The 24,304-nt window shown below is 36.5% G+C and overlaps 3 protein-coding genes across 3 annotated transcripts; 1 reads left to right on the forward strand and 2 right to left on the reverse strand.

The window, feature by feature from the left end:
* The first annotated feature begins 1,620 nt into the window (after positions 1-1,620).
* LOC6646357 (CYFIP-related Rac1 interactor B) lies at positions 1,621-23,119 on the forward strand. The gene is made up of 5 exons (XM_002069017.4): positions 1,621-1,787; positions 3,606-3,910; positions 17,720-17,983; positions 22,234-22,496; positions 22,564-23,119. The coding sequence occupies exons 2-5, from the start codon at positions 3,728-3,730 to the stop codon at positions 22,826-22,828; spliced, it is 975 nt and encodes a 324-aa protein (XP_002069053.1). The 5' UTR covers positions 1,621-1,787; positions 3,606-3,727; the 3' UTR covers positions 22,829-23,119.
* LOC26529199 (GATA zinc finger domain-containing protein 10) lies at positions 19,974-20,935 on the reverse strand. Its single transcript, XM_023178027.2, has 2 exons — positions 20,878-20,935; positions 19,974-20,818 (listed from the first exon to the last, which is right to left on the reverse strand). The coding sequence occupies exons 1-2, from the start codon at positions 20,923-20,925 to the stop codon at positions 20,060-20,062; spliced, it is 807 nt and encodes a 268-aa protein (XP_023033795.1). The 5' UTR covers positions 20,926-20,935; the 3' UTR covers positions 19,974-20,059.
* LOC26529731 lies at positions 21,214-22,200 on the reverse strand. Its single transcript, XM_015177616.3, has 4 exons — positions 22,107-22,200; positions 21,698-22,037; positions 21,418-21,632; positions 21,214-21,269 (listed from the first exon to the last, which is right to left on the reverse strand). The coding sequence occupies exons 1-3, from the start codon at positions 22,178-22,180 to the stop codon at positions 21,462-21,464; spliced, it is 585 nt and encodes a 194-aa protein (XP_015033102.2). The 5' UTR covers positions 22,181-22,200; the 3' UTR covers positions 21,214-21,269; positions 21,418-21,461.
* Positions 23,120-24,304: the final 1,185 nt, after the last annotated feature.

Genomic DNA, 24,304 nt, shown 5'->3' on the forward strand with positions numbered 1-24,304 from the left:
GACATCAAGGTTATTCTTGATGTGACTCCCAATGTCGTAACAAAGGATTCCAAACTATTTAAGAAGGCACAGGTGGACAAGAATAAGCGCTTAGCTTTTGTTTGGAAGAGTGATCTAACGAGTGCGCCCACAACTTGGCTGCAGATCAAGAGCTATACGTGCGCTTGGGATCAAGTTGATGGCAGTTATGTTCTATCCCAATTCGATGGATTCCGTGACCTGAAAATGAACAGTTCTCTAGTTAGAGGGAAATTGAGGAGTTGAATTTGGCGTCCAAGGAATTCGTATGATTTCGTCGGCATTCTGCCGATGCCTTCTTAACGGTGTCTCAAGATGTGGAACAACCCGAGAAGTACCAACCGAGCCAGTCAGTCGGAGCACTTGGCATTGATGTGCCTTTGTACGGTGGTTTTGTGGAAGCCTTAAGCAAAAATGCTGCGCAATCATTAAAAAAGACATTGAATACTACACTTTTGACTTCAATGGGACTTTGGTGAAGTCTATTTGAGCTCCAATCAAGATCATTCGGCTATGGCCTACGTTCTCTCGTTGTTACCTGGTGTGCCTGTGGTGCCAGTCAATTCGGACGAGTATCTGAACGTTACCGAAGTAACTTACAATCATATTGAGTATTTGCGTGGCGAATTCAAGCTCTACAAAAAGGATCCTCTATTGGTTCATTCCAGGTAAGAATGGAATTTATAATGTATGTATATAATTTCTAATATTTCTCTTTTTTCCAACCATTTCACAGAATCAAGACTGGCAATCGCAATCCTGGATACTTGACATCTTTAATCCCAGCGATCAGACTCAGTCTGTTCTTATTGAAGACTCGAAAGATTTACCAGAAAAGATGACTGAATCTATTCTAAGCGAGAGTTACAATAGCATTGACCTCACCAACAACAACAACAACAACATTAGCAGCCTGGATGTACAACCAGTTGGCAGCAAAGTGACCCTCACGGATGTTGCGGTGGCGCCTCACTCACTCACTCTGCCATCGGTCTAAACTTCAGCATTGCCAATTTTGCTTTAATATCCACTTTGACATTCAAAAGCCGCTTAACCAAAAATAACTTAAAGAAATAAATAAAAAAAAACAACTTTAAACTTTCAATTCATTCGCATCTTGAAGAATTTGTATAACTATTTTTCCAAAATGTTTATGGAAGATTCGAATAAATTCACCTTTAATAATGTCATAGAGAATCAAGGCTTTGGCATTGGAAAATCTTTAAGATGCCTGATTATTATATAAAATATTGATCTGCTTCCAAAAATATATGACATCAGTTTTAATGAGTTTTGTCTATGTGTTAATCCCAGAAACAAAAAGTATGTGAAGAGTATAAGTTAGTCGGCTTTGTGTTTTCGCTACGAGTTCGATCTGGTTCCATGTGGTTCGTAGCGAACCACCGTTGTTTTGGTTTTTTTTCTCTCTACGGCGAATATTCTCTCTTAAGAGAGTAAAACGTGCAAACATGTTGAAGTTGAACTCATCGGGTGCAGTTCGCATCATTCGTATGACGTTGGCATCAATTACTCGAGTTCGACGTGGTTGCAAGGAGTTCGTTGTTGTTTTTGTTATTGTTTTTTTTTATTGTTGTTTTTATTTTCGACGTGAGCGGACGTGTGGCGGATTTTGTTGTTTTGGGTTTTGGTTTTTCACGTGAGCGGTTTTTGTTAAAAATTTAAATAAAAAAATCGCTTGTAAAGGTTCTGAAGAGAAGTTGTTGCGCAAACGTCGGATGTCTTTTTTTTTTATCGTCGTCGCGTTTGCTGTGAGTGAGCGTCCGTTGTGAATGTTCAATATATAAATTGAATTTTTGTTTTTTTTTTGTTTGCTACTTTAGAATCTGTGCAAATCAACAATGTGGTAGGCGCAACTGCAATTGTCCAACACACACACCAATAAATATATATATATATATATATATATATGTATACAAACCAATACACACAGAGAGGGAGCGATAAAGCAGCAACTGCGAAAAAGTGGTGCAGAAAAAGGTGATAAATCGCAAGAAATTCCAATGCACAAGGAGCTCAGAAAACCCTTTAGAAACGGCTGGGACAAGCAAGCGGCAGGCAGCACTGGAATATAATAATAAAAAAAGAGAAAAAAAAATTGTGTAGATAAGCGCGCAAAATGGCAGGAAAAAAGTAGAAAGAGAAATGACAGCCAGCCCCTTTAGCCCCTACCCTGCCATCCCCTCCCGCCTTTCAGATAAGGCGTGCAGATAAACAAATACAAAATAAAATTAATAACAAGAACTTCGCCTTGGCCTCTTGTTGTTTTTGTGTTTTTGCAATTAACGTAAAGCGAGTGAGAGAGTGTGAGTGGCAGAGAGAGAGAGAACGTGAGAGAGGCAGCAACAGAGAAGCACACTAGAAGGCGAGGGGTGGGCGGGTTGGCCTTAAAAATGTTTACATGTGTTGCAAAAAAAGGAAAATTGCCTTTTCCTACTACTTGGCATGATGTGTGAAAATTGGCCTTGCGGCTGGTTGAGTTGAGTTGTTTACTAATTTCGATAAGTTTTTTTTTCGCTTCCTTTTGCCAATGTATATGCATGTGTGTGTGTGTGTGTGAGTGGTAAAGAGGGGGCATCAAGCAGCACTAACACACAGACACATGGCATAATATCCTTGAGTTCCTACTCTCTCTTTCTCTCTCTCGTTCGCTCTCTCTTTGTATCTTTCGTCTCTGGCGTTGCCTGTGCCTCTGCACCCCCCGTAATGCATATTTTTTAATACTTTTGAAACATTCCCATTTACTATATATTTTTATACGCTTTATCAAATTTTGAGCATATTGATTTTGTTAAAATACTTGTGCTTCGAGAATTTGTAATATGGCCAATTAGGTTTAGACCAAATTGATAATTATAAACGATTTCGTTGTCAAAAGTTGAATTAAATTTGCAGTCATTCAAACGTTGAACGCTTGTGAATCTTAACATTAAAGATTGTTTACTTTTTATAGGAACTGTCGTTTTTAAGGTGGTTTCTTTCTAGACTTTCTAGAGCATGATACATATTCTTAAATATTCTTCTTGATACTTTTATTTCAGAAATAATTTACATTTACATATTTTAAAACGATTTTGATTTCTCCTCTCTCTTTCTTTCTTCTGACACTTTTCATAGAATTCTTAGGATTTATTTGGCCAACATTCTTTAGAAACAATTTTTTAAAGAGTATAGAAACTTCAGTATAGTGTAGAATAAAAAAAAAGACAGTAAGTTTTACGGTGGTTTTTCATTTAGTGGCTTGAAAACCAAAGAAGAAAACACATTTTCCGGCCTTTGTTTGTGTTTTCTTTACCCACCCCTGTTGCCTGCCCTATCCTGCCGTCTGCTTGATCGACATTATTTGTCAGTTTTATTAAAAATTTGTTGCCTCTTTTGTGTTTTCTTTTAAACAAGTTCCGTATAATGTTTTGTTTTTTGCTGCGCATCTTTTGCCTTTTGCAGCTGCCGGTCGAGGCCATTTAAAGAAAATTTATTAATCCCTTTGTTGTGTGTGTTTGGCTAACAGGTGCAAGAGCCGTCTCCACATTTACAATCCTCCAAATTCTCGATCTCCCCTCTTCTTTCAGTTAATAGAAGAAGAAAAAGAAGTGTGTCAAAAACAAAAACAAATAATAATTAAGACCAAGAAAATAAAGCAAAAGTATTAGTTCAAATTAACAAAATAAAAAACGCCACATAACACAGAATTATGGGCAAGCTACTGAGCCTTCTGTCACGCGACGATTCAAATTGTTGCGCAGCCAAATCCTACGATGTCTTTCTGGACTTCGAGAATGCCGCACCCACAGAGACTGAACGCGAGGTCTACGAGGAGGTAGAGCGTGTGCTTAAGGAATCAGAAGTGGTGCTAGAGGAGATACAAATCTATAAGGTGAGTGAAGTAGATCTTAAATATATATATGTATATACATATATATCTATTTTTTTTATTGTATTGTATTAAAAAGTATAAAAGGATATAGATGTAATCTATCAACCTAACTATATTTTACAAGCACTGGCAACTAAGGCCTTCGGCTTATACGAAAACCACATCCATACACTAGCCTGGGATTCGAACCCGGATCCTCGTTGTTCAGTTCAGTCATCTACCGAGGACTGCATATATTTTTAAATTTATATACATATTTGATTTAAACTAGTTTTCTGATACCTTCAGTGGCAACTTAACCTAGCTTTATATTAAACCGAAACAACAATAGATCACAAGACATATTTACATGCGTTAAATTAATATTACATACAAAATTTACAATATTAGATTTTTACAATATTTACAAGACGGTTGATTTGATTAGTCGTGGGATCTATTAGGGAGATCCGTTACGTGGTATCGCTTCAGTCTTCTCTTCCTTGGTCTATGAGTAAGACGTCTGGCTAGAATATTTGGGTGACCACAGAGGCGTTGCAGATAGTTTGCTGCATGTTGCTTCATAGCATCACCCACCTTAGGGACGCCCAAATCCCTTTCGATATCCTTGTTTCGAATATATTAAGGTACGTTGGATATAGGCCGTAGTTTTTTTGATTTCACCACATTAATCTTCTTTTAATTTGTTGTAGCTGTAATTCCATAAATTTGGACTAAATATGATAAATATTAATAAATACATGTATACAAATATACAGAGAGCCAAAGAGATCGAGTTCTTTGTGCGTCATTTGATGATGGACCGGTTAGCGAGCAAGAGCTAGGGTGAGAAAGAAGATAATATTTGTTCTATTGTGTGTGTTTACATGGAGTGGGTTAGGAGGGGGGTTTCCCCTTGCTGCTGCTTAGCAGTTAACATAGTATGAGAAAAGTAAACTCCAAAAGAACTACTGATAAAACCCCACGATTTGGTCTAAAAACAACCATTAAGAGTAGATATGTATGTATAATCAAATGAAAATGGCCAACAAAAGCGACAAAACCAACAATAACAAAAACAATAGCAATAATATTAGCAATAAACTTCCAAAAACAAATTGAGCATTTAACCTTTGCCAGGCCCAACAACGGTGAACAGAGAGAGAGAGAGCAAGGCAAAACACAAACAGTTATCTGTCTTGTACACTTCTCTCCGCCAATCAACCTCTCTCTCTCACTCTCACACTCTCTTTCTCACACACCCATTCAATTTATAAGGCAAATGAAAAAATTGCATGATCCTCTCTTTCTCTCTCTATTTTTACCTCTCTCCTTATCGATCAATCATTTTGTTTTTTTTGCATAAATATTATATTTGAGTATTTTTTATATTTTTCAACAAATCTCCCATAAACTTTAAATTCTAAAAAAAAATCTTTCATTGTATAAGTCGTGCCCCTTACTCATACATACATATGTACATATGTACATGCATACGTATGTATGTATGTATGTATGTACATAAGTAGAACATTTTCTTCATAATTTAATAATTAAAGTTGACTCATTTTCTTTTTTTTTTATCAACTTCTCAAACTTTTTTGCATTACTAAACATAAAAATGCTGTAATTTGTAATTTAAAAAACTTTATAAATCAATTGTTTTTTCCCGCACAAACGTGAATTGATATTTGTTCTTCTTGTTTTTAGCATTTGCTTTTGCTCTTCTTTTGGTCGTTCTTCTTGTATTGGTGGGGCTGACTCACACACGTGCCCGTATGATCATCATCAGCAAAACTTCTTCCATTATCTATCCTCTCTGTCTCCCTCTCTGACGTCACTGACTACTTTTTGCTTGCTTGTGGCTTTTCCAAATATTATTATTTCTCTCATTCTGCATGTTAGTCAGCGGCAACCGCAGATCATGTTGTTGTTGTTGTTGATTTTGATATTGTTATTAATGTTGACCTTTGCCATGCGTTAAGAGTTAGGCATAGGTCCGTTTACCCAAAAACACAAACCCAACCCAGCCAATTCTTTTCAATTCAAAATTCGCTTTCGTGTTTGTGCGAAATTATTAATGGGATTTCAGACAGGCCAGTCAGTCAGAGATATACATATGTACATATGTATGTATATAGTCGGATTCGGAGGAGGGGTGGGCAGGAGCGAGGCCCGAAAGCTTTAATCAACGCAAATGAACTGGAAAATGTATACCAAATGAGCTCATTTCCTTTGTGTTGGTGTGTGAGTGTGACCCAATGACTAAAACTGAACCAAACCCATCAACAATAAACGACCTCGTGGCCATTTAACCCTTTGGTTAGCCGCTTTCTTTCCCACCGTGTTCTTTCCGTCCCATCCAATGCAAAACCAAAGCGAACTAAACCAAACCTACTTAAAATGCGTTTAATTTTTCAATTGCATTTCTATACACTGTCTTACCGAATTGCAGGGTATATTAGCTTTTCTTAAAATGCATCAGAGTTTTAAGCAAAAGAGTATTCATGTTGGGAGCATAGGAAATTTTTGGTTTTAGTGGTTTTTGCTCTTTTAGTTAGAGTGGGTGGGTGGGTGGTTGGTTGGTTGGTTTGTTGGTTTGGTGGGTTGAACTGGTTGAAACTTGGTTGTCAAGGCAAAAAAAAAACAAAATAAACTGGTTGTGGAGCAACAGCAAAAAAGAGTCAAGCCGTTCTCCTCCTTTTTTCGATTCTTTGGCTAAGCGCCAAGAAAGAAAAACTTTACATTTTCCTTTTTTAGAGTTTTTTTTTTTTTTTGGCTTGTGCGCTGCTATAAATAGAGTGAAAACTGCTCCTTACAAAAATCAGGCTATGCTTTTTTTTTTTTGAACTTAATTCCATAAATTTAAAGACGCCAAGAAGCCAAAAAGAAGTGGAGAAGTGGGAAGAAATGGGAATTGGAAGATTGGGAGAGAAAGTATAGAGAAGGGCCTCTTTGCTGTTAACTGGTTTATCTCATCAAAGCCATTGTCAAATATTGGCCCAATGCTTTTTTTGTGTGTGCAGTCGACCAACAAAGCAACTAACTAATAATGACAACAAAGTCAACAACAATGACAAACTTTAACCACACTCTATACCAAAACACAATGAGCGATAATAGTTAATAATAGTCATAAATGTAATATGATAGTTAAGTAGAGTGAGACAGTGCTGGTAGAGGTAAGTAGAAATGGCCCAAATAAATCCAGATCTAGGCCAAAAGTCTTCCAAATGCAATGGCAAATAAGCGAATATATAAATTAAATTAATGGGTTGAAGATAATATAATCTAAATAGTGTGATTAATTAAGATGTCACCACAATTCTCCTTGTTTTTTGTTCTTCCTTTTTCCTTTTATTTTGTCAAAACACATGGTGATGGCATGGAGGGAGAAGGGGCTCCTGCGTAATCGTATACACAACCTTGGACTATAGCCCCATCACTCCCCATGCACAGCAAGAGAGAGAGAGAGAGAGCATTGAAGTAAAATGAAAGAGAATGTGTGAAATCATACAAAGAAGGGTCATTTATTATGCCTGATTATATATATAACATCAAAGTTCCCACCAACAAACAGAGGAAAATACCTGTTTTACTTTGTATTCCTATTGACACTGGCAGTGACTAACTAATTACACTAAAGAAGAAGAAATTTACAAATCATCAACTATAAACAATTGAAAAATTAATTCGAGTGGATAAATAAAGCACTTATTGATATGATTGAATGTATCTAAAGACTTAAAAGATTCTGTAAAATTTATGAAAATGTATTTTTAAAAAAGAATTTAGAGTTTTAATTCAAGTGATTCTTGTAATGTCGTAACCAGATCTAAAGGATCTAATCCAGCTTTCGGGAGGTTCTCCTGCATTTATAATTGTAACCAACAGCTGATTAATTTAGCATATCAAACGAAACAAACCTAGCCAGCTTAGGCCATTTTCATAAAAGAATTAACAAATCTGTCCCCGGAATTGATGGTTTTGGATACAAATTCGGACAGCTGCTTTCACTCAAACGTGACGCTTCCAAAGCTAATTTATCAAAAGTTTTTCAGCTGCTCCACATATACATACATATAAGAAGCGAGTCGCATATCTACTTATTGTGAATTAAATACTTAAACGACAGTTTAACAATAAAAAAAAAAAGAGTGGCAGCAACAACAAAATGAGCAATCATTAGACAGACTATGTATACATAAACAGATAAATGTATATTACTCTTCACATCCCCACCTTAACCAGTTCCATTTCGAGTTCCACGAATAAGTTAAATGTGAATGCAAAAAAGCAGAGAAAGAGAGAGAGAGGGAGAGAAAAAAGCGTCGCGCCAGCGCACTTCCGGTGTGGGTTAGGTTTGTCGATTTGGTCGCTGCTGGTCAGTCAGGCAGTCAGTCAGTCAGTCAATATAATTGTTATAATGTGCGTGCCAGTGATGATCATTTGAATATTATCAAATATATTACGTATACGTATATGTCTATACCATCCATTTATGTATGTCTACCCTTGTAGCAAGCCTTCTAAGCCTTTCTGGAAACGGTTTTGTACCTCTGACAATTTAATTTCCGCACATTCATTCATTCCCATGAATCCAATAAAACGGAGCACCAAATATGAATCTTTGTTGCATCACACACACCACACACACACACTCAAAATTTACATATACCATGAAATGGTATATAGAGAAATCATTTAGTAATTTCATTTCACTTTCTTGTTTGTCTCTATCTCTAGTTATTTTTGTATTTCCGACGTCATGAAAACAAAATAAGGTATAAACAATTGCGGGTCGGTATTTTCCAATTTCAGGTTAATGAATTCTTTGCTGAAATTGTAAGTTGAAACTATCTAGCAATTTTGCGTTTGTGGAAAAAATTATTAGAATTTATCTCTGAGTTTGTTTAATTGGTATTAAAAGTCTCCAATTAGGATCAGGTTAAAGGCCATATAGACCTTTCTATATTATTTATTTCGAATTTATAAACATACTTAACCTGTTGAATAAAAAAAATGTCTATTGGCTAATTTAAAATTTGTCGGATTTTTAGAGAAACTTAAACTGTGATTTGTCGGCTATTTAAAGACTTGTTAGCAAACCTTTTGCGCTCATTAAGTCAAAAAAAAAAAGTTTACTTTATTGAAATTTCATTTTTAATGAAATTTCTGTGGTTACTTTTGTTATAAATACTCATCATAAAAATGGTATACAATTGAGTTTGTTTGTTAGTATTTAATCTCTTTCTTTTGCTGGAATTACACATTTTTATTTGTTGTTGTTTGCTTATTTGTTGTGTGTGTGTGTGTGCGTTTTGTGGCACCCACTTGAGAGAAACAGTTTTTCGAGCACACTCAAAAGCAACTTGTTGTTGCTTGATGCCTCATTATGCTTCTCACTCGCCGAGGTTCAGGTGGGTGGGTGGAGGAAGTGGTGGTGGTGCTGCTGGTGGCAATTGAAGAGCAAATTTTGCATGAAATTAAGTATTTGAATGAGTGTGCCAGCAGCTTCCTTCCAACCAACCAACACACCACCTACTCACACACACACTACAGACACATTTTCGTTATTATTTTTATTTTTGTTCGTCTTCCAAATCCAAGCCTTTTGTTAACTGAATTTAACTCAATTGAATAAATCGTTATGAATGAATTTGTTTATTTCTTATCTTTAGTTTAGCCAGATAGCTTGAAATTTATGTGAACGGGTAGGTGAAATGGATATTTGGTTGGTTGTAAGGATAAAGATTTTGGGTCCTGTTTTTTTTTTTGCTTTTGTCCTTAACACCTGCTTTGCAAATGCCTCTTAAACTGCCAAGTGGCCAATTTACGAGTGTCATCTAACTGTTTGGACTTGTGCCAACTCTTTAAGCGGCTTACAAACTAATGTACATACATACATATATGTAGAGAGTTATGTATGTGTCTATGTGCTTGTGCGTTTTTATTTTCAAAAGGAAATTTCTTTAGTTAATATTTGTTGTTTAGTTAGTTACAAGAAATCTACCAAATGAACAATTTAAGCCGGAAATTATGAAATCCTTTCCCATAATAAAGACTATTACATGTCATATATGTACATCCATACATACATACATATCTCTGTGTACATATGTTAAACATTCTGTTGTGTGCAATGTGGCGTATGTGTAATTTCTTTTTTTTGCGCAAAGAAATGCAATATTTATTTGTTTCCTCTTTTTTTGCTGATGATGATGCCTCAATTAAAATGCCAAAAGCAGGCAGCAACGTTAACCCAATTTCCAACAGCTGTTTGAGAACATTTTCCAACTCGCAACCTGCCATTAATCGATATGGAGTATATATGTATGTATATACATACATATACATATGTCTGCCTACAATTGTGATTTATGCGAGTTAATTGAAAACAAGAGAATGACATGTGTAATATTCCCCCATACGAATTGGCATCCCATTCCTCCTCTTGCCCGCCTTCCTACCAAGGCATTTCTATGGCCTGCCTGAACCGAACGTACATTGACATCTCTCTGACGTTGACTGCGACTCTTTTGAGGCTCCTCCACTCCTCCACTGATCCCCCACGCACAACTCTGTTTTTTTGTCGATAATTAAATGCAATCGAACGTTTCTTTCAACATTTTCTCTGTGGCATTTATTGTTGGGTATGTCTGTCGGTCGGTCGGTGGGTCGGTCGCTGCCTGACGCCGCCGCCACTTGGATTGACATTGATAATTCTCATGTTTATCTTATCTTTATGGCAATTGCTGTTGCTGTTGTGGTCGATTATCTTGATAAATTACGACGCTCGTGACATCCAAAACCCTGTTGCTCGGAATTATAACCTTTTTTTCTGTTTTTTTTTTTTTATATTGGTTTGCGTATAAAATTTTTGCAATGTGTATCAGTTTCCATTAACTTAAACATCCCAAAAGCCAAATGAATCTATCTAAAGCCCTTAAGTATTATCAAATTTAGCTAATAGTGCTAGAAAAACTTATTAAAAGAACACATAATACGACCAACTCTTATCAAAAACGAATTTCACTTTACGCTTGAGAATTTTAATAATTGTTTCACACATACTAGTCTTGATTTATGACTAAAACTTGAAATTTTCTTGTGAAGGAAAATTTCTTACTCAAAAAAAAGAACACAAAAAAAATACTATTTAAGTGATTATTTTGTGATTGGATTTTCTATTTATAGATTATCTTGAATCTTGCTACCCCAACAAATTTTCCCATTCCCATAACAAAATTCTTAAGAAAAAGAAACTCAGTGTCACATTTTGTTTTAAATAAGTTAATAAAGAATGGCAAGTATACTATTCATGACTTAAGCTCTGAGTGTATTACCAAAACAAATTAAAGCACTTTGTACCTAAGTATTAGGTTTTGCTTGCCTCTTTCTAGCTTCAGGAAAATGAACATATGTATAACCAATATAAATTGAAGAATTCGTTTTAAATATTGCTCAATCAGATGGATTAATATGGATTAGCTACCTTTTAATTTCCATAATGTATTTATTGATTAGAGCCTATTTAAGCCCTTTTGGAATGTGGGTTATAATAAGCCTTTTGTATTCTACTTTTAGCTGATTTATAAATAAACAACAATAAAAAAATTTAATTTAATTTACAATTTACGCATCATTTAAGTTTTACCTAGAGTGTGTGTGTGTGTGTGTGTGTGGTGTATGTACTCTCCTGCCTGCCTCAGTTCAGTGAATTGCAAATCCTTTGTTCTCTCTCCTCTGCGAGGTAGATTCATCAGAGTGCCGCCTCTGTCTCTGCCTGCTCTGTCAGTGTTGATATTTATGATTCACTGCATCATTTTCAGTGTTTCGAATGTTTTGAGTGAGTTTCCTGAGTTTCGTGTGACTGAGTTCCCCTCTCTTTTTCTCTCCCTCTCTCTCTATTTATGTTTTAATATTTTTAGGGCCCTTTTTGCTATTTCAGTGCCCAAATATGTCACAACAATGACAGCATTCACTTAAGGCCCAAATACCTGGAATGGGTAATGTTTATTTATAATGCCTTGCATCATCTCGTGATGATCATCATCATCATCATCATCATTATCATCACCTGCAGATAATTGTTTAGCTAGATATCTTATAATTGTTATTGTTGCAGCAGCAGGCAGGCATCATGACATTCTTGTGAAAAACAAAAGTGATTTACCTCTAGCCAACACTCGTTTCTTTCCCTATTTTTTTCTGCTTTATATAACAAAGCCAATGATCGCATGTGAGTCAGAGCCCAGCGTCAGACGAGTCAGAGTCAGAGGCGAGCAAAGCTCTGGGAGTCGAGACGTCAACATATTTCAAAGAGTTTTGCAATACGCAAACATATGTTCTTGTCGTTGGTTTTTTTTCGCTGATATCAGACTCAGTGGATGGATTGATGGATCCATCATTATATATGTAAGTTTTCGTCAGCGGAAGACACTTTAGGAAATCAACAAGCAGTAGCTGTGGCAGTAGCAGCCCCAGCAAGGGCAAAAGGCAAATTAGTATTATGAAATATTAATGATTATGTTGTAGACCGATCCCTCTCCACCCCTCCACTTACTTCGCCTATATACTATGGGAATGTGGTTTAGCTGGCGCTGACGTCGCCAGTTTGTCATCCAAGCGGGGCGTCCAAGTGTCTGTGAGTGTCTGTTCTCCCCCCCTCCATCACTCCATTGAGCGAGTGTATTTTTCTGGTTTATTCAACAAGAAATTATGAGAAATTAATAAGAATTATTCGGTTACGAGGCATTGGTCGAGGTGACGGCGATTTCATTCATAGAGGATAGTTCAACGTGACTGGCATACAAATTTAAATTTCAGATTTAATGATGATGCAAGTCTACAGAAATTAGAATACAGCGAGAGGGAAAATTGCAGTCAGTCATTTGCTGTTGTTGTTGTTATTGTCGCAGTGGTTATTTTCCCTTTGCCACAGAATAACCTTTTTGTTTGTGGCATCCACACAAAAGCATTTTATGCATTCGTTTGTATATGTATAAGTATGTATGTATATGCAATGGCCAGCACCCCATCCACCCACACTTTTTTTCTGTATCATCATCATGGATGGAGCTAAGTTTAAAGTGTTTTTTTTTTTGTTGTATCGCACGTCACGCGTTTTCATTGTGGGCGAAAGTCCATGGCGCTTGTACTTGTTGGATAAGCAGCAATGTCGCCCTATAGACTATAGCTACATATATGTACATACATATGTATGTAGACTTGAGGAGAGAAAGAGAAGTTAATATACACATATGTTATTCGTGTTTTTCATTGGCCAAATTGGCATTGCTTAAATATTCAGTTCATAAGCGCAATATAGAATTGACATTTTCTAGATGATTTTTCTTTGCTGTTTATTCAACGAAAAGTGAAGTTATGTAGGCTTTGCGATTCTTTTTTCGCTTTATTTAGCTGCGATTCCCAACTAGTTTTAGCGTTGAAGACATGTTATGGCCACAACTCTTTAATTCTAGCATTCTGCTGATGATAGAACTGTGTTTTTCTTGAAATAGCTATACAGACAAACTGCTCACGTTTTGGTGTTGCCTTTGAAATAATCTTATTTTTGAAAATTGACCTCGAGACGGCTTAAATACAAGGTTCGACTTGCAGTTATGACCTTTTCGCTACCTTTTTGGCAGTTTTCAAAATCATTTTGAAAAGAATAAGCAATCATATGTATGTAAAATATTCACACTGGAATAATTCTCTTTCAGAATATTACAACAATGGAATATAAAACAATTTATGCTTTTCTTTTAATAAACAAAACGAACGAAGTTATATACCCAATAAATATGTATTAAATAAAATACTTGAAACCCTCTATTATATTCTTTGCTCCTTAGAAAACTAAATACGTCAAGCTTCCTTTAAAAAGGATCTCGATTTCTTTGTAGAAAAAAGGTCTATAATGTTTGAAACGTTTGGCAAGAAAAGCCCAAAGTCCAGGCAGCTAGTAATCCATTGTAAAACAGATTTAAAATTTCCTAAGTTAAATTTGTTAAAAATAATAATATGAATTTGTCATCAAATTATGAATAATTCTTGTGGATACGATAACAAGAAACAGAAAAATGGTTATGACTATTCCTATTTGATTACGCTTAAGATTAATAATTAAATTTAAAATTAATAAGTAATCATTTTTCAAAAGCTAGTACAACTTTTCTTCTTTTTCCATATGAAGTATACTATTTCACATGCTTAATAAGGATAACAAAATATGTTTATCTAGGCTTGATATATTTACGTTTTTTTCAGTCTCTTGCCATTTGCATCATCAAAGCATTCGTTATATCCAATTCCAAGGCGAAGGGGGAAAATCGGTTTTGGGTAACATAATATCTTGGGATCTTGAAACAGGATCCTCCCCCAACCCAAATGTCTGATTAGAGATCAATAAAGTGTGTAATATATTTGAGAAATATTACATTTCTCACGTATTACGTATACGCTTCGTATGGTAGCAGAACGACATGCGACCGACCTCCATGGAAACAAAAGAAAGGCAATAACGTATGTACTGACGCTTTGGAGTACTAATGTGCATTTAAACTGACGTCCATGATGTACTACAAGTGTCCAAGTGTCAAAATGAACATTTAATACCAAACCAGAGACCAAGCGAATGGGCGAATGGGTGTCCATTTGAGGAGGATGATAATAATGATCAGTTAGTACATTGTCCGAGTTGTGTGTGTGCCGTTTGTGCAGTGTTGCATTTCCGCATTACGCTAGTAATTTCATTTTCAATTAAAAGCACTTCGTTTACTGCTTCTTAAACGTGTGTGTGTGAGAGTGTGTGTGCCAGAGATGTGCAAAACTTAATTAGCTATTCATGTGCACTCTCGCGGTCTGTTTAGTTGAAATAAATGAAAACTCTGTAGGCAAAAGAGAGGTCTACCAACAGTCCGACCACATTAAAGTGTTAATTAAAAAATAAAAGAAAAAGAAAATGACTAGAAACATTTGCAACATGAAAAACGGTTTTTTCCCACTCTCTTAGTCTCAGAGGCAGACTCTGCCTGGATTTTTTTATATTTTTTTCTTCATCATAAAAGTCATGCAAGTTCAAGTTTGCTGCTCTTATCGGTGTGATGTGGTGGCTGGGAGTGGTGGGAGGCATAGGGGGGGTGGTGGCAAAGTTTTCCCTGGTAAATGCCAAAAACACAGAAAAACAGGCAAACAGACAGACAGTCAGCACGTGCTAGTGGCAAATGGAGCAGAGCAGCCTCAGAGGATAAAGACGAAAGAAGACTCGTTTCCTGTGTGGACAAAATGCAAACACAAGGCTTTCCACCTTCATGCGTCTTTTGTTTCACCGGCAAACACTTGGCCATATGTGACGACGACAACGAACCCGATGTATGTATGGATGGGGTGTAGTGCCTGCAAAATCTGTGCGATGCACACCCGAGACTCTCTCTCTCTGTCTCTTTCCCCCTCTCTGTGTGTTGGCAAGAATGTCCTTAGAGAGTCAGTGGCGTAAACGGGACAATGCCAAGGCAAAGGCAACTGCAAGGAAGGGCGCAATGCCTTTGCCGTTTGCTCTGCTTGCAATGTTTACAATGTTGTTTGCGCACATTAAACAGTCAGGCCAGGGCCCAGAAGAGACACTTTCAAACAGTCTTGAAAAATGTCATCATGTTGAAAATAAAAAGATACCCAAGCAGCTGTCTCTAGTCCATATGGATGGATAGCTGAATGAATGAATGAATGAATGGACGATGCCTTGCAGCTGCTGCCAAGGACAAAAAACTTGACTTACAAACAGGTGTAAATTATGTAGAGTGAAAAGAGAAGAAAGAATTGCGAAAACAAAACTAAAGAGCGTTGCAATGTTTGTTTGTTTGTACAACAGACAGTTGCACTCGAAAGAGTCTTCCCCATCCAGCTGCTACTGCTGCCCCTCCTTCTGCTCGGCCCTAACAGAGAGTGTGAACCTGTGGGTGGATGTGGCTTTTGAGGCGTGTGTATAAGCGTGGGGCAGGAAACCAGAGGTAGACGACGTCTGGATGGATGGATAAATGGACGGAGAAGTGTGTTTATATGATGTTCGCTTGGATATGCGCAGCAATTTAATTATAAACACACAACACGTGCTGGCCCATTACATTTCATACACTCACACCCTCACACAAAAGTGAAGAAAGAGGTGTGCAAACCAAAAATAACCGCACACACACACACACACACAAAATCCTCTAGAGTAGGGGTCACCTAAAAAAAGGTTTCTTCTACTTGTGTAATTCCTTAACAAAATTTATGCCAATGTTTCTGTAATCGGTTAGACACGCGACTACCCCTCTTGGGGGTATTATACATATAATTAAGGTGTTGCTGACCAAAAAACAAAACTAAATAAAAACACCACACACACGCTATAAGAAGAAGAAGACGACGACTTCATCAAGTGGGTGGAGCCAATTGGGCCCCCAGACATTGTTGCCTAACAAATTTTAGGTGATCTTACCTTTGGGTCTGGCCTGGTCATTAGCAAAATATGCCTAAAGCTAATACGCTAAGAGTCAAGAGTCTCGACTCTAACTAACTAACAAAATAGTAGAACTAGAATCAATTTATTTACGAAATAAAATTAAAAATAAAAGAGCCATCAGCAATAGAATTACCTAATAATAAAAACTAATAGACATTATATTTATATTAATCATATAGTTATCACTAATAGGATTTGAAATTTCAAATATATTGATTATGGTTTTTGCTGATTGATTACTTCAATTTATCAATGTAAAAGACACAATTGTAAAACGGACAAATTATTTAGACAAATTTATTTAATAAATAAATAAAACGAGTAAATATTTTAGTTTATATAAAATCTTTCTCGATTATAGATATTATATTAATTTACTAGCTAGCAGATTAGATTTAATTGAAAAGTATTTCAAGCTAATCGATTTGTTAAAATGAATGAATTGTTTATGCCTATGAATCAGTTAGTTAAATACTATTTACAGGCCGAGTGGCTGGGGGATGTTGGAAGAGGGAGTCAATCTAAAAACAAGTTTTGAATTCTATACTTGAGACTTGTCTAAATGGATTACTCATTTTGTTAGAATTTCAAATGGTTAAATTATAAACTTACCCGGGCAACAAATTCGAATACCAATTCCGCATAGACGAATGTGTGTTTTTGTTTCTTTGACCCAGTTTGAACCTGCAAAAAATGGGTAAAAAGTGTTTGAAAATTATATTTACTCTCTTGTTATTAGTGTGGGGTCACTTAAAAGTATTAACAAAAGCAAAAATCAAAACGCCTCAATTGGAAATAATCAACGCCATTTGTTGATTGCCATTTATACACAGTCTCTCTCTCTTTCTCTCTCTCTGTCTCTTTCTCTCTGTGTATGTGTGTATATGAAAGTAAATTAAACATTAAAAATAATGAAAAAAAAACAGAGAATGAACTTTTGAAAACATGCAATGACCGTACTGAAGTGAATTGGACTAGAGAGTGGAGTGGTCAGTTGGTTCGTTAGCTTCATTTTGATCATAGAGTTTCGATAAAAATCGCTACGCCGGTCAATGTACGAGAACCTCCGGTTCCTCTGGTTCGTCTCCGGCTCCCGGTTTGCTGATGGTTATTGTTGCATGTGGCATAGAAATAACCACAAAAGCCTACACCGCCGCCTTCTGTTTAGTTCAGTTCAGTTCAGTTCAGAGAACTGACCATTTATATATTGTGCTCGCATGCCAAACTCACATTTTGCTTGCAAACTCTAACTAACTCACTAACTAACTAATATATACATATATTTATTGACCAACTTTTGTGTTTTCTTTCTTTTACAGGGCGCCGGCAAGGAGATACGTGAAGCCATTGCCGATCCCTCACCAGAAGTTACAGGCAAGGCCTGGTCCGCTGTATTGCCATTGGTTACCAAGCTGAAACGTTGCTATGAGCACTCCATGAATCTGGATAAAATAGTGCCCAAATTGTTGGGTCAACTGGTTGGTGGCAAATTGAATCCAACGCAGCATTTGGAGACACAGCAAGCGTTGGTCAAACAGCTGGCCGAGATCTTAGAATTTGTATTGAAATTCGATGAGTACAAGGTGAGTTAGTTAGTTACATAAAGATGCGGGTAGGAGAAGGAGGAGGTGTATTCACAATCACCGCAACCACAACCAGGTGGAAGTAGTCTCGGATGTCTCTTTCCCTGAGTGTGTGTGTGTGTGTTACATGTCTTTGTCCATATTTGGTTGGAACGACGCCCACCAAAAGTGAATAAAAGAAATAAAAAGAGAGCGTGGGTCAGAATGTCTTTTTTTTTTGTTTTACTGTTGGCTTGGTTTTGCCAGGAACGGATCAAAAAATACGAGGTTATTAAGTCCAATATATAGCAATACTTTTTATTTCACTCATATTTCAAAAAATGGAATTTGGATATTTTCAAACTGTAAAAAGGAGTTTTCTGTAAAAGCCTACAAATACTTTTGGGTTAATTTCTTGAGGCGCCTTCTAACCAAAACGAAGAGACTCCTGCCCTGGTTGTGGTTGTTCTGAATGTGTATGTGTGGGAGGAGGGGCAAACCAAATGCACATATGTATGTGTGTAGCCAAAACCAAGTCCATGCCAACTCATGGCGCGCGTGGTTGCATTTTTAATTGACTGACTGTCGAGCGCGTGCTGCGGCTCATTGATGGAAAAATCTTTGCTTGCTGCTGATACAGTAAAGACTCATTAACATTTACACATGAGAGCCATTTAAATGGCCGGGGAGTCCAACAAACAAACCAACCAACCAACCAACCAACCAAACGTTTGCCAATGCTTGGTTGAACACGCAAAGCAATCAGAAATTTATGCCTGGATGAAGCTGTTTGAGTTACCACAAACGGAATGACCCACAAAGTGGGTTAAATTTCATCTGAATTCATCCCCTTCTATCTCTTTCTGAGTGTGTCTCCCTCTCTCTAAGTCGTTGTATTTGAACATATTTAAATATGTCAGTTTATTGACTGGTTCCTCCAAACAAATCGATTAATGGTTATGGCAAATCTCTCTGTGAATCGAGCATTTCCCATGGCTCGTTTCCGTTTTTTAGTTATAGTAAAACTGAAGAGGAAGTACTATGGAGGTATATACATACATACATACAAACATATATACTAGAGAACAAGTAGGGCAAGAGGCAATATCATCTATGCCTCCCTCTGTCCCTTCTCTCAATGGTGTTGCAAATGATGTTGAAGGCAATGATGATGATGATGATGGTGCAAATTGCACGTTCATTGTGTATCAAAGTGTCAGCTACTTCACCCTAGCTAGCTAGTTCTACACCTCGCCATTATATATGTACATATAATGTATAAGTATGCACATCATGAGTATGAGTATTAAATGGCAACAGTGGCGTATCCACAAGGAGGCAGCCGGTATTTACCACAGGGCGTATGAATATATAAATTTTTAACTCGTACGATTTTTTTGGCTTTCTTAGGCATTCTTTTTAAAATAATAATGAATTTTATCAATCTGACTACATTAGAAATCATATATTGTGTGTTTTTTAAAGTAAAGAAAGTTTTACCAATTCCGAACGCTTCCCTTAATCAAATTGAAGTAGCCCCTTCTATGCTTTTTGTGGCAAATTCAAAACGTGACTTTAAACTATTAGGTACTTCCGTTTTGATTCCATGTTTCTATTTCCCTCTCTTTCTCCTCTTGCTTACTTTTTACAAAAGCACCGCAAAGTATGCTACACAATTTTCCCATTGACTTTGCTTGTCGAACCGCCGCCGCCGCCTCCGCCGCTTCGTGTAAAACGATGACAATGACAAAGGCACTTGATGCCTTTTGTTGTTCCATATCCTCCCTCCTCTATTGCTCCTCCATCCTCCTTCTCTTCGCCTATTTGCTATTACTATCTCCTGCAATCGATCTGTCTTTCTGCCTCTCAGCACGCACTGCAATTAGCCAAACTGCAGAAATTTTCTTGGCATTGTATCAAGAAATTCCAACGCATTCGTTGGATGGAGGAGGGTGGGACGACGACTTCATCAATTTAGTTCTCATTGTTGCTGTATTTTTATTGAATAAAATTAGACTATTTAATGTGGCATTTATTTCGTTTCATATATTTGGAAAATGGATGACCCAAATGCTTGGCATATTTTTAGTGTCTCATTCACTTGTCGTCGTTGTAGATTGGTCGCAAACGTTGCGGATATTTACGCACATAGTTGGCATAATGTTGTAAATATTTGGCTATATACTCTTGTTGACTTAATGCCTGAGGCTGCTGTTGTTGCGGTTGTATGAAGTTGCGGTTGTAATTCTTGTAATTTGTGGCCAAAGAACGACTACCGCCTATGTGGACGATTTGCTCTTCATCCTCCTGCTGCTGCTCCAAACGACGACGTGCTTCACTTGGCACTAATTCTGATTGATGCGAGGATGATGTTGTGGCTTCTATTGGTGCTGGTGTTGCTGTTGGTCTTGGCACTGGCTGATAAAAGTAACCAGGAACATAGCCTGACACATTGTCGTAATTATGATTGGCAGCACGTGTTGGGATTGGGATTGGCCTGGGTGGTGGTGGTGCTCTTGGGTCTACCCCCCAAATGGAGTGCTGTTGCCTTCTATCTGCTGCTGATAATGATGATGAATCTATAGGAGTTTGATACTGTTGTTCCAAATAGTTATTCGCATTGTCACTGACCACAATTGGGGCACCTGACCAAATGGATTGAGCTGCCGCTTCATATTGTTGTTGTTGTTGTTGTTGTTGTTGCTGCTGCTGTTGCAGTTGCTGCTGTTGTTGTTGGGCATATATGAGCTCATATTGATTTAGATTATGGCCATAAGCCTGTTGATTGCCATATAGTGATGCATATTGACCAAGGCATGATGAATTCATCATTAACACTAACCCAATTGATAGATGCTATATATAGAAAATATCATTAAATGAATGATTAATCATCACGATCGAGAGACACTCACCACCCAACTGGGTCCGCTTTTGTTAGTCCGTTGTGTTTGAAGTTGCATTTCTGACTGTTCAGAACGATTTATGCTAATAACGTATTTATATAAAGCCCCAGCCCCAACTATGCTGTTTCACCCCCACGATAGAGCTAGACCTAGAAAGAGAGAGAGAGAGAGAGATACAGAGCGCTTTGTTTTCAAGGTGAATGATGAGCAAGACTCAAAACTTCAAGTAAGACTCAACTCAATTTAAATTAAATGACAGCAACGTCGGCAAGTCTCTTACATGTTTGAATATTTTCTCACGCACGGCGCTAGTCCAGCCCTGACAGTTAAAATGCTGCTGCTATTTGGTTTTTGGGCCTGCCACACAAATTGGAAAACTAAGTAAATTGCGGTGTCACGTACTACGACGGCGACGACGACATAGGTAATTAGATTTTACAAGTCTCAACTTAATTAAAGATAAACATTGCCAACCAAAACAATTGGCAAACTTTTGCAGTGTTGCACAGATGCATATGCAGCAACATAAGTAACCAACTACATACATACCTTTTTTTGTATTTGCTAATTTGGTTTTACAAAAGAAATGAAATTCACTGTAAATTTGGACGCATATGCAACACAAAGAATGCACCATCACGTGGCACAGGCAATTGGGATAGAAAATCGCCAGCATCGTAACAATTGTTAAATAACTCGCTAAGATATTTATTTTTCTCTTGCTGACTGGCCGTAGCCATGCATGTGGTATTATATGTTAGATGCTATAGGGCCAAAAAGAAGGAGTGTTGGAAAATGTATAAAAATAATTAAGTGTTTAGTGCCTTACCAAAGTTGCCTTAATGGTGGACAAACTGAGACTGGGTGGTGGCTTATTGAATGGCTCATGATTAAATACATTTTCATTTACACATTTCAATATATAGGCTAGAATTTGATTTCTTGCTTTGGCCTCATGGACTTTTCGTTGAGTTGTTTTCAATTTGGCTATCCATGCGGTGGCCAATGATTTCTCGCGAAATTCCAATGAGCATATAGAATGTTCCAAGCGTACAATATCCTGATCAAATTCCTGATTTAGTTGATCAAGCACCTTACGATTACTGCCGCCCTCCTCTCTTACTGAATGAGAACTGGATGAACGTGATCTGCTTTTGGTTTGCCTCTCACTGTTGGATAAAGGCATTGCCATCAAGGTCTATCCAAAAAATGTTCTATTAAAGTAGAATTTAGTTTACCTATCTTCCAAGTCTGAGCTATGCATTGTTTCAATTAGTTTTTCAACGAAAGCTATAGATTTTTTAGACTTCATTGTGTTAAAATATAAAACTAACTAGATTTTTCTCGCTTGTTCTCCTTTGACAGATGAAAACACCCGCCATACAGAATGATTTTAGTTACTATAGACGCATTGTGAGCCGCCAGCGTGTGGATTCCACAGAGAATATGTTGGTCAGCACGGAGCTGGCCAATCGTATGTCATTATTCTATGCCCATGCCACACCCATGCTGAAAGTATTGAGTGAGGCGACATCGAAGTTTGTAAATGACAATGCGGACGATGTGGAGAATACAACAGAAACGTTAGGAACTATGGCCAAAGTGTGCCTGAGAATGCTGGAGAATCCGTAAGTTATCTCAAAAACCAAAATACATTTCCATAGTTAATTGTTTGTGTTTTTTGTTTTTTCTTAGCAAACTACTGCAACAGATTGAACGCGAGGAGACACAGATGCTGGTTCTTCGTGTTATGGTCGGTCTGGTCATACTCTATGATCATGTGCATCCGGTTGGTGCATTTGCACGCGGGGCCCATGTCGATGTTAAGGGATGTGTACGATTGCTGCAGGCACAGCCAGCTATTAAAGCGGAACCCCTGCTCAATGCCTTACGCTATACGACAAAACATCTGAATGAGGAGAATACGCCGAAAAATATACGCAATCTTCTCGCCGCATAATATTGAATAGGAAGCAATCAGACTGGGATCAATAAGGGTGGAGCGGAAGCAGGGGGAGAAGGGAATCTGGGTGTTTCACCTATGTATTTACTATCAGACTACCTACTACTGCTACTACCACCTACTACTACTACTACTGTATAATCCCAAAGAATGTGTTTCTTTTACAATGTGTACAATTCTTTAATGTGTAATTTTGTGTAATGATTTAAAAGTTTTTTTTATTTATGTAATTAATAGGATTCTATTTTTATTATAATTAAACAAAACGAGAAAGAATGCAAATTTTAATTACCAAGTGCGTGTGTTAGTTGTTGTTATGAAAAGAAACAGGAGGCAGTCTTTTAGTTTTATTTATCCTAAACATACATATCATATATATATATATATATATGTATATATATATATGTATATGTATAAATATATATTCAAGCATTTCTTGTATTAATTTTCAGTTTTCTAAAGCCGGCCTTCCGTGTAAAACCCAAAAAAAATATCAGCAGCAACAAAATTTAGTTAATAATCTAGCACTAATATTATGTAATAAAAAAAAAATTTTAAAAAAAACAAAAGAAAAACCCTATCAAATTAGCGCAAAATTCCCAAATTTCAACACACACACACAAACGGAGATTATAAATATTTAATAACAATTTTAAAATCAAATTTAGCTTATATATACATTTTATAATAATATATATTATGATTATTTTCACTGTTTTTTTTTTTTAATATTTTTTGTTTTGTTCGTGTACATGGGCAAAGTTGTATAATGTGTGTGAATGTAGAACAAGATGTAAAAATTATACAAATAATTCATAAATTAATTGAACACTAATAACGAAAAAAAAAGAAGGAAAATAAATAATTAGAAATGTGAATGATTTATGAAATGCCTAAGAAAAAGAAAAACCAACAACTGAACAACATGCAGAAAATCAAATGCATTTATATATTTCCACGCCGTCAAAAACTTTGATAAACGTATTTCAACAAAAAAATAAAATAAAATACTATAAAACAAAAACTTAGGACGAGCTCTAAAGAATATGGTGGAAAATAGCTGCGCAATAATATTAACTTTTAAGATTTATACAAATAGAAATTTAAAAATTTGCTAAAAGAAAGAAAAAACAGTTAATAATGCATACAATTTGTACCAAAAACAAAAATATATATATGTATATATATATACATACATATATATATATATATATATATATACACAAACTATGTGAAGATTTATATATGTATATGTATATGCAATAAGGGCAGCAGGAAAAGAAGGATTGAATTGAGAATTCTGAATGAGAATAAATATCAAACAAGATCATAAACAAAATCTAATGAAAATATTAAGGCTGTGCTTCTTATAAAAAGTCGTGGGCGGGGGGAAAACATACGTGATACGTGATGTGGATACTAAATTAAAGTGTATTGCAAATTTTGAACTTCAACAAAATGTTGCTTAAACTG

Source organism: Drosophila willistoni, assembly GCF_018902025.1.
Source record: "Drosophila willistoni isolate 14030-0811.24 chromosome XR unlocalized genomic scaffold, UCI_dwil_1.1 Seg143, whole genome shotgun sequence".
NCBI classification, from domain to species: domain Eukaryota; kingdom Metazoa; phylum Arthropoda; class Insecta; order Diptera; family Drosophilidae; genus Drosophila; species Drosophila willistoni.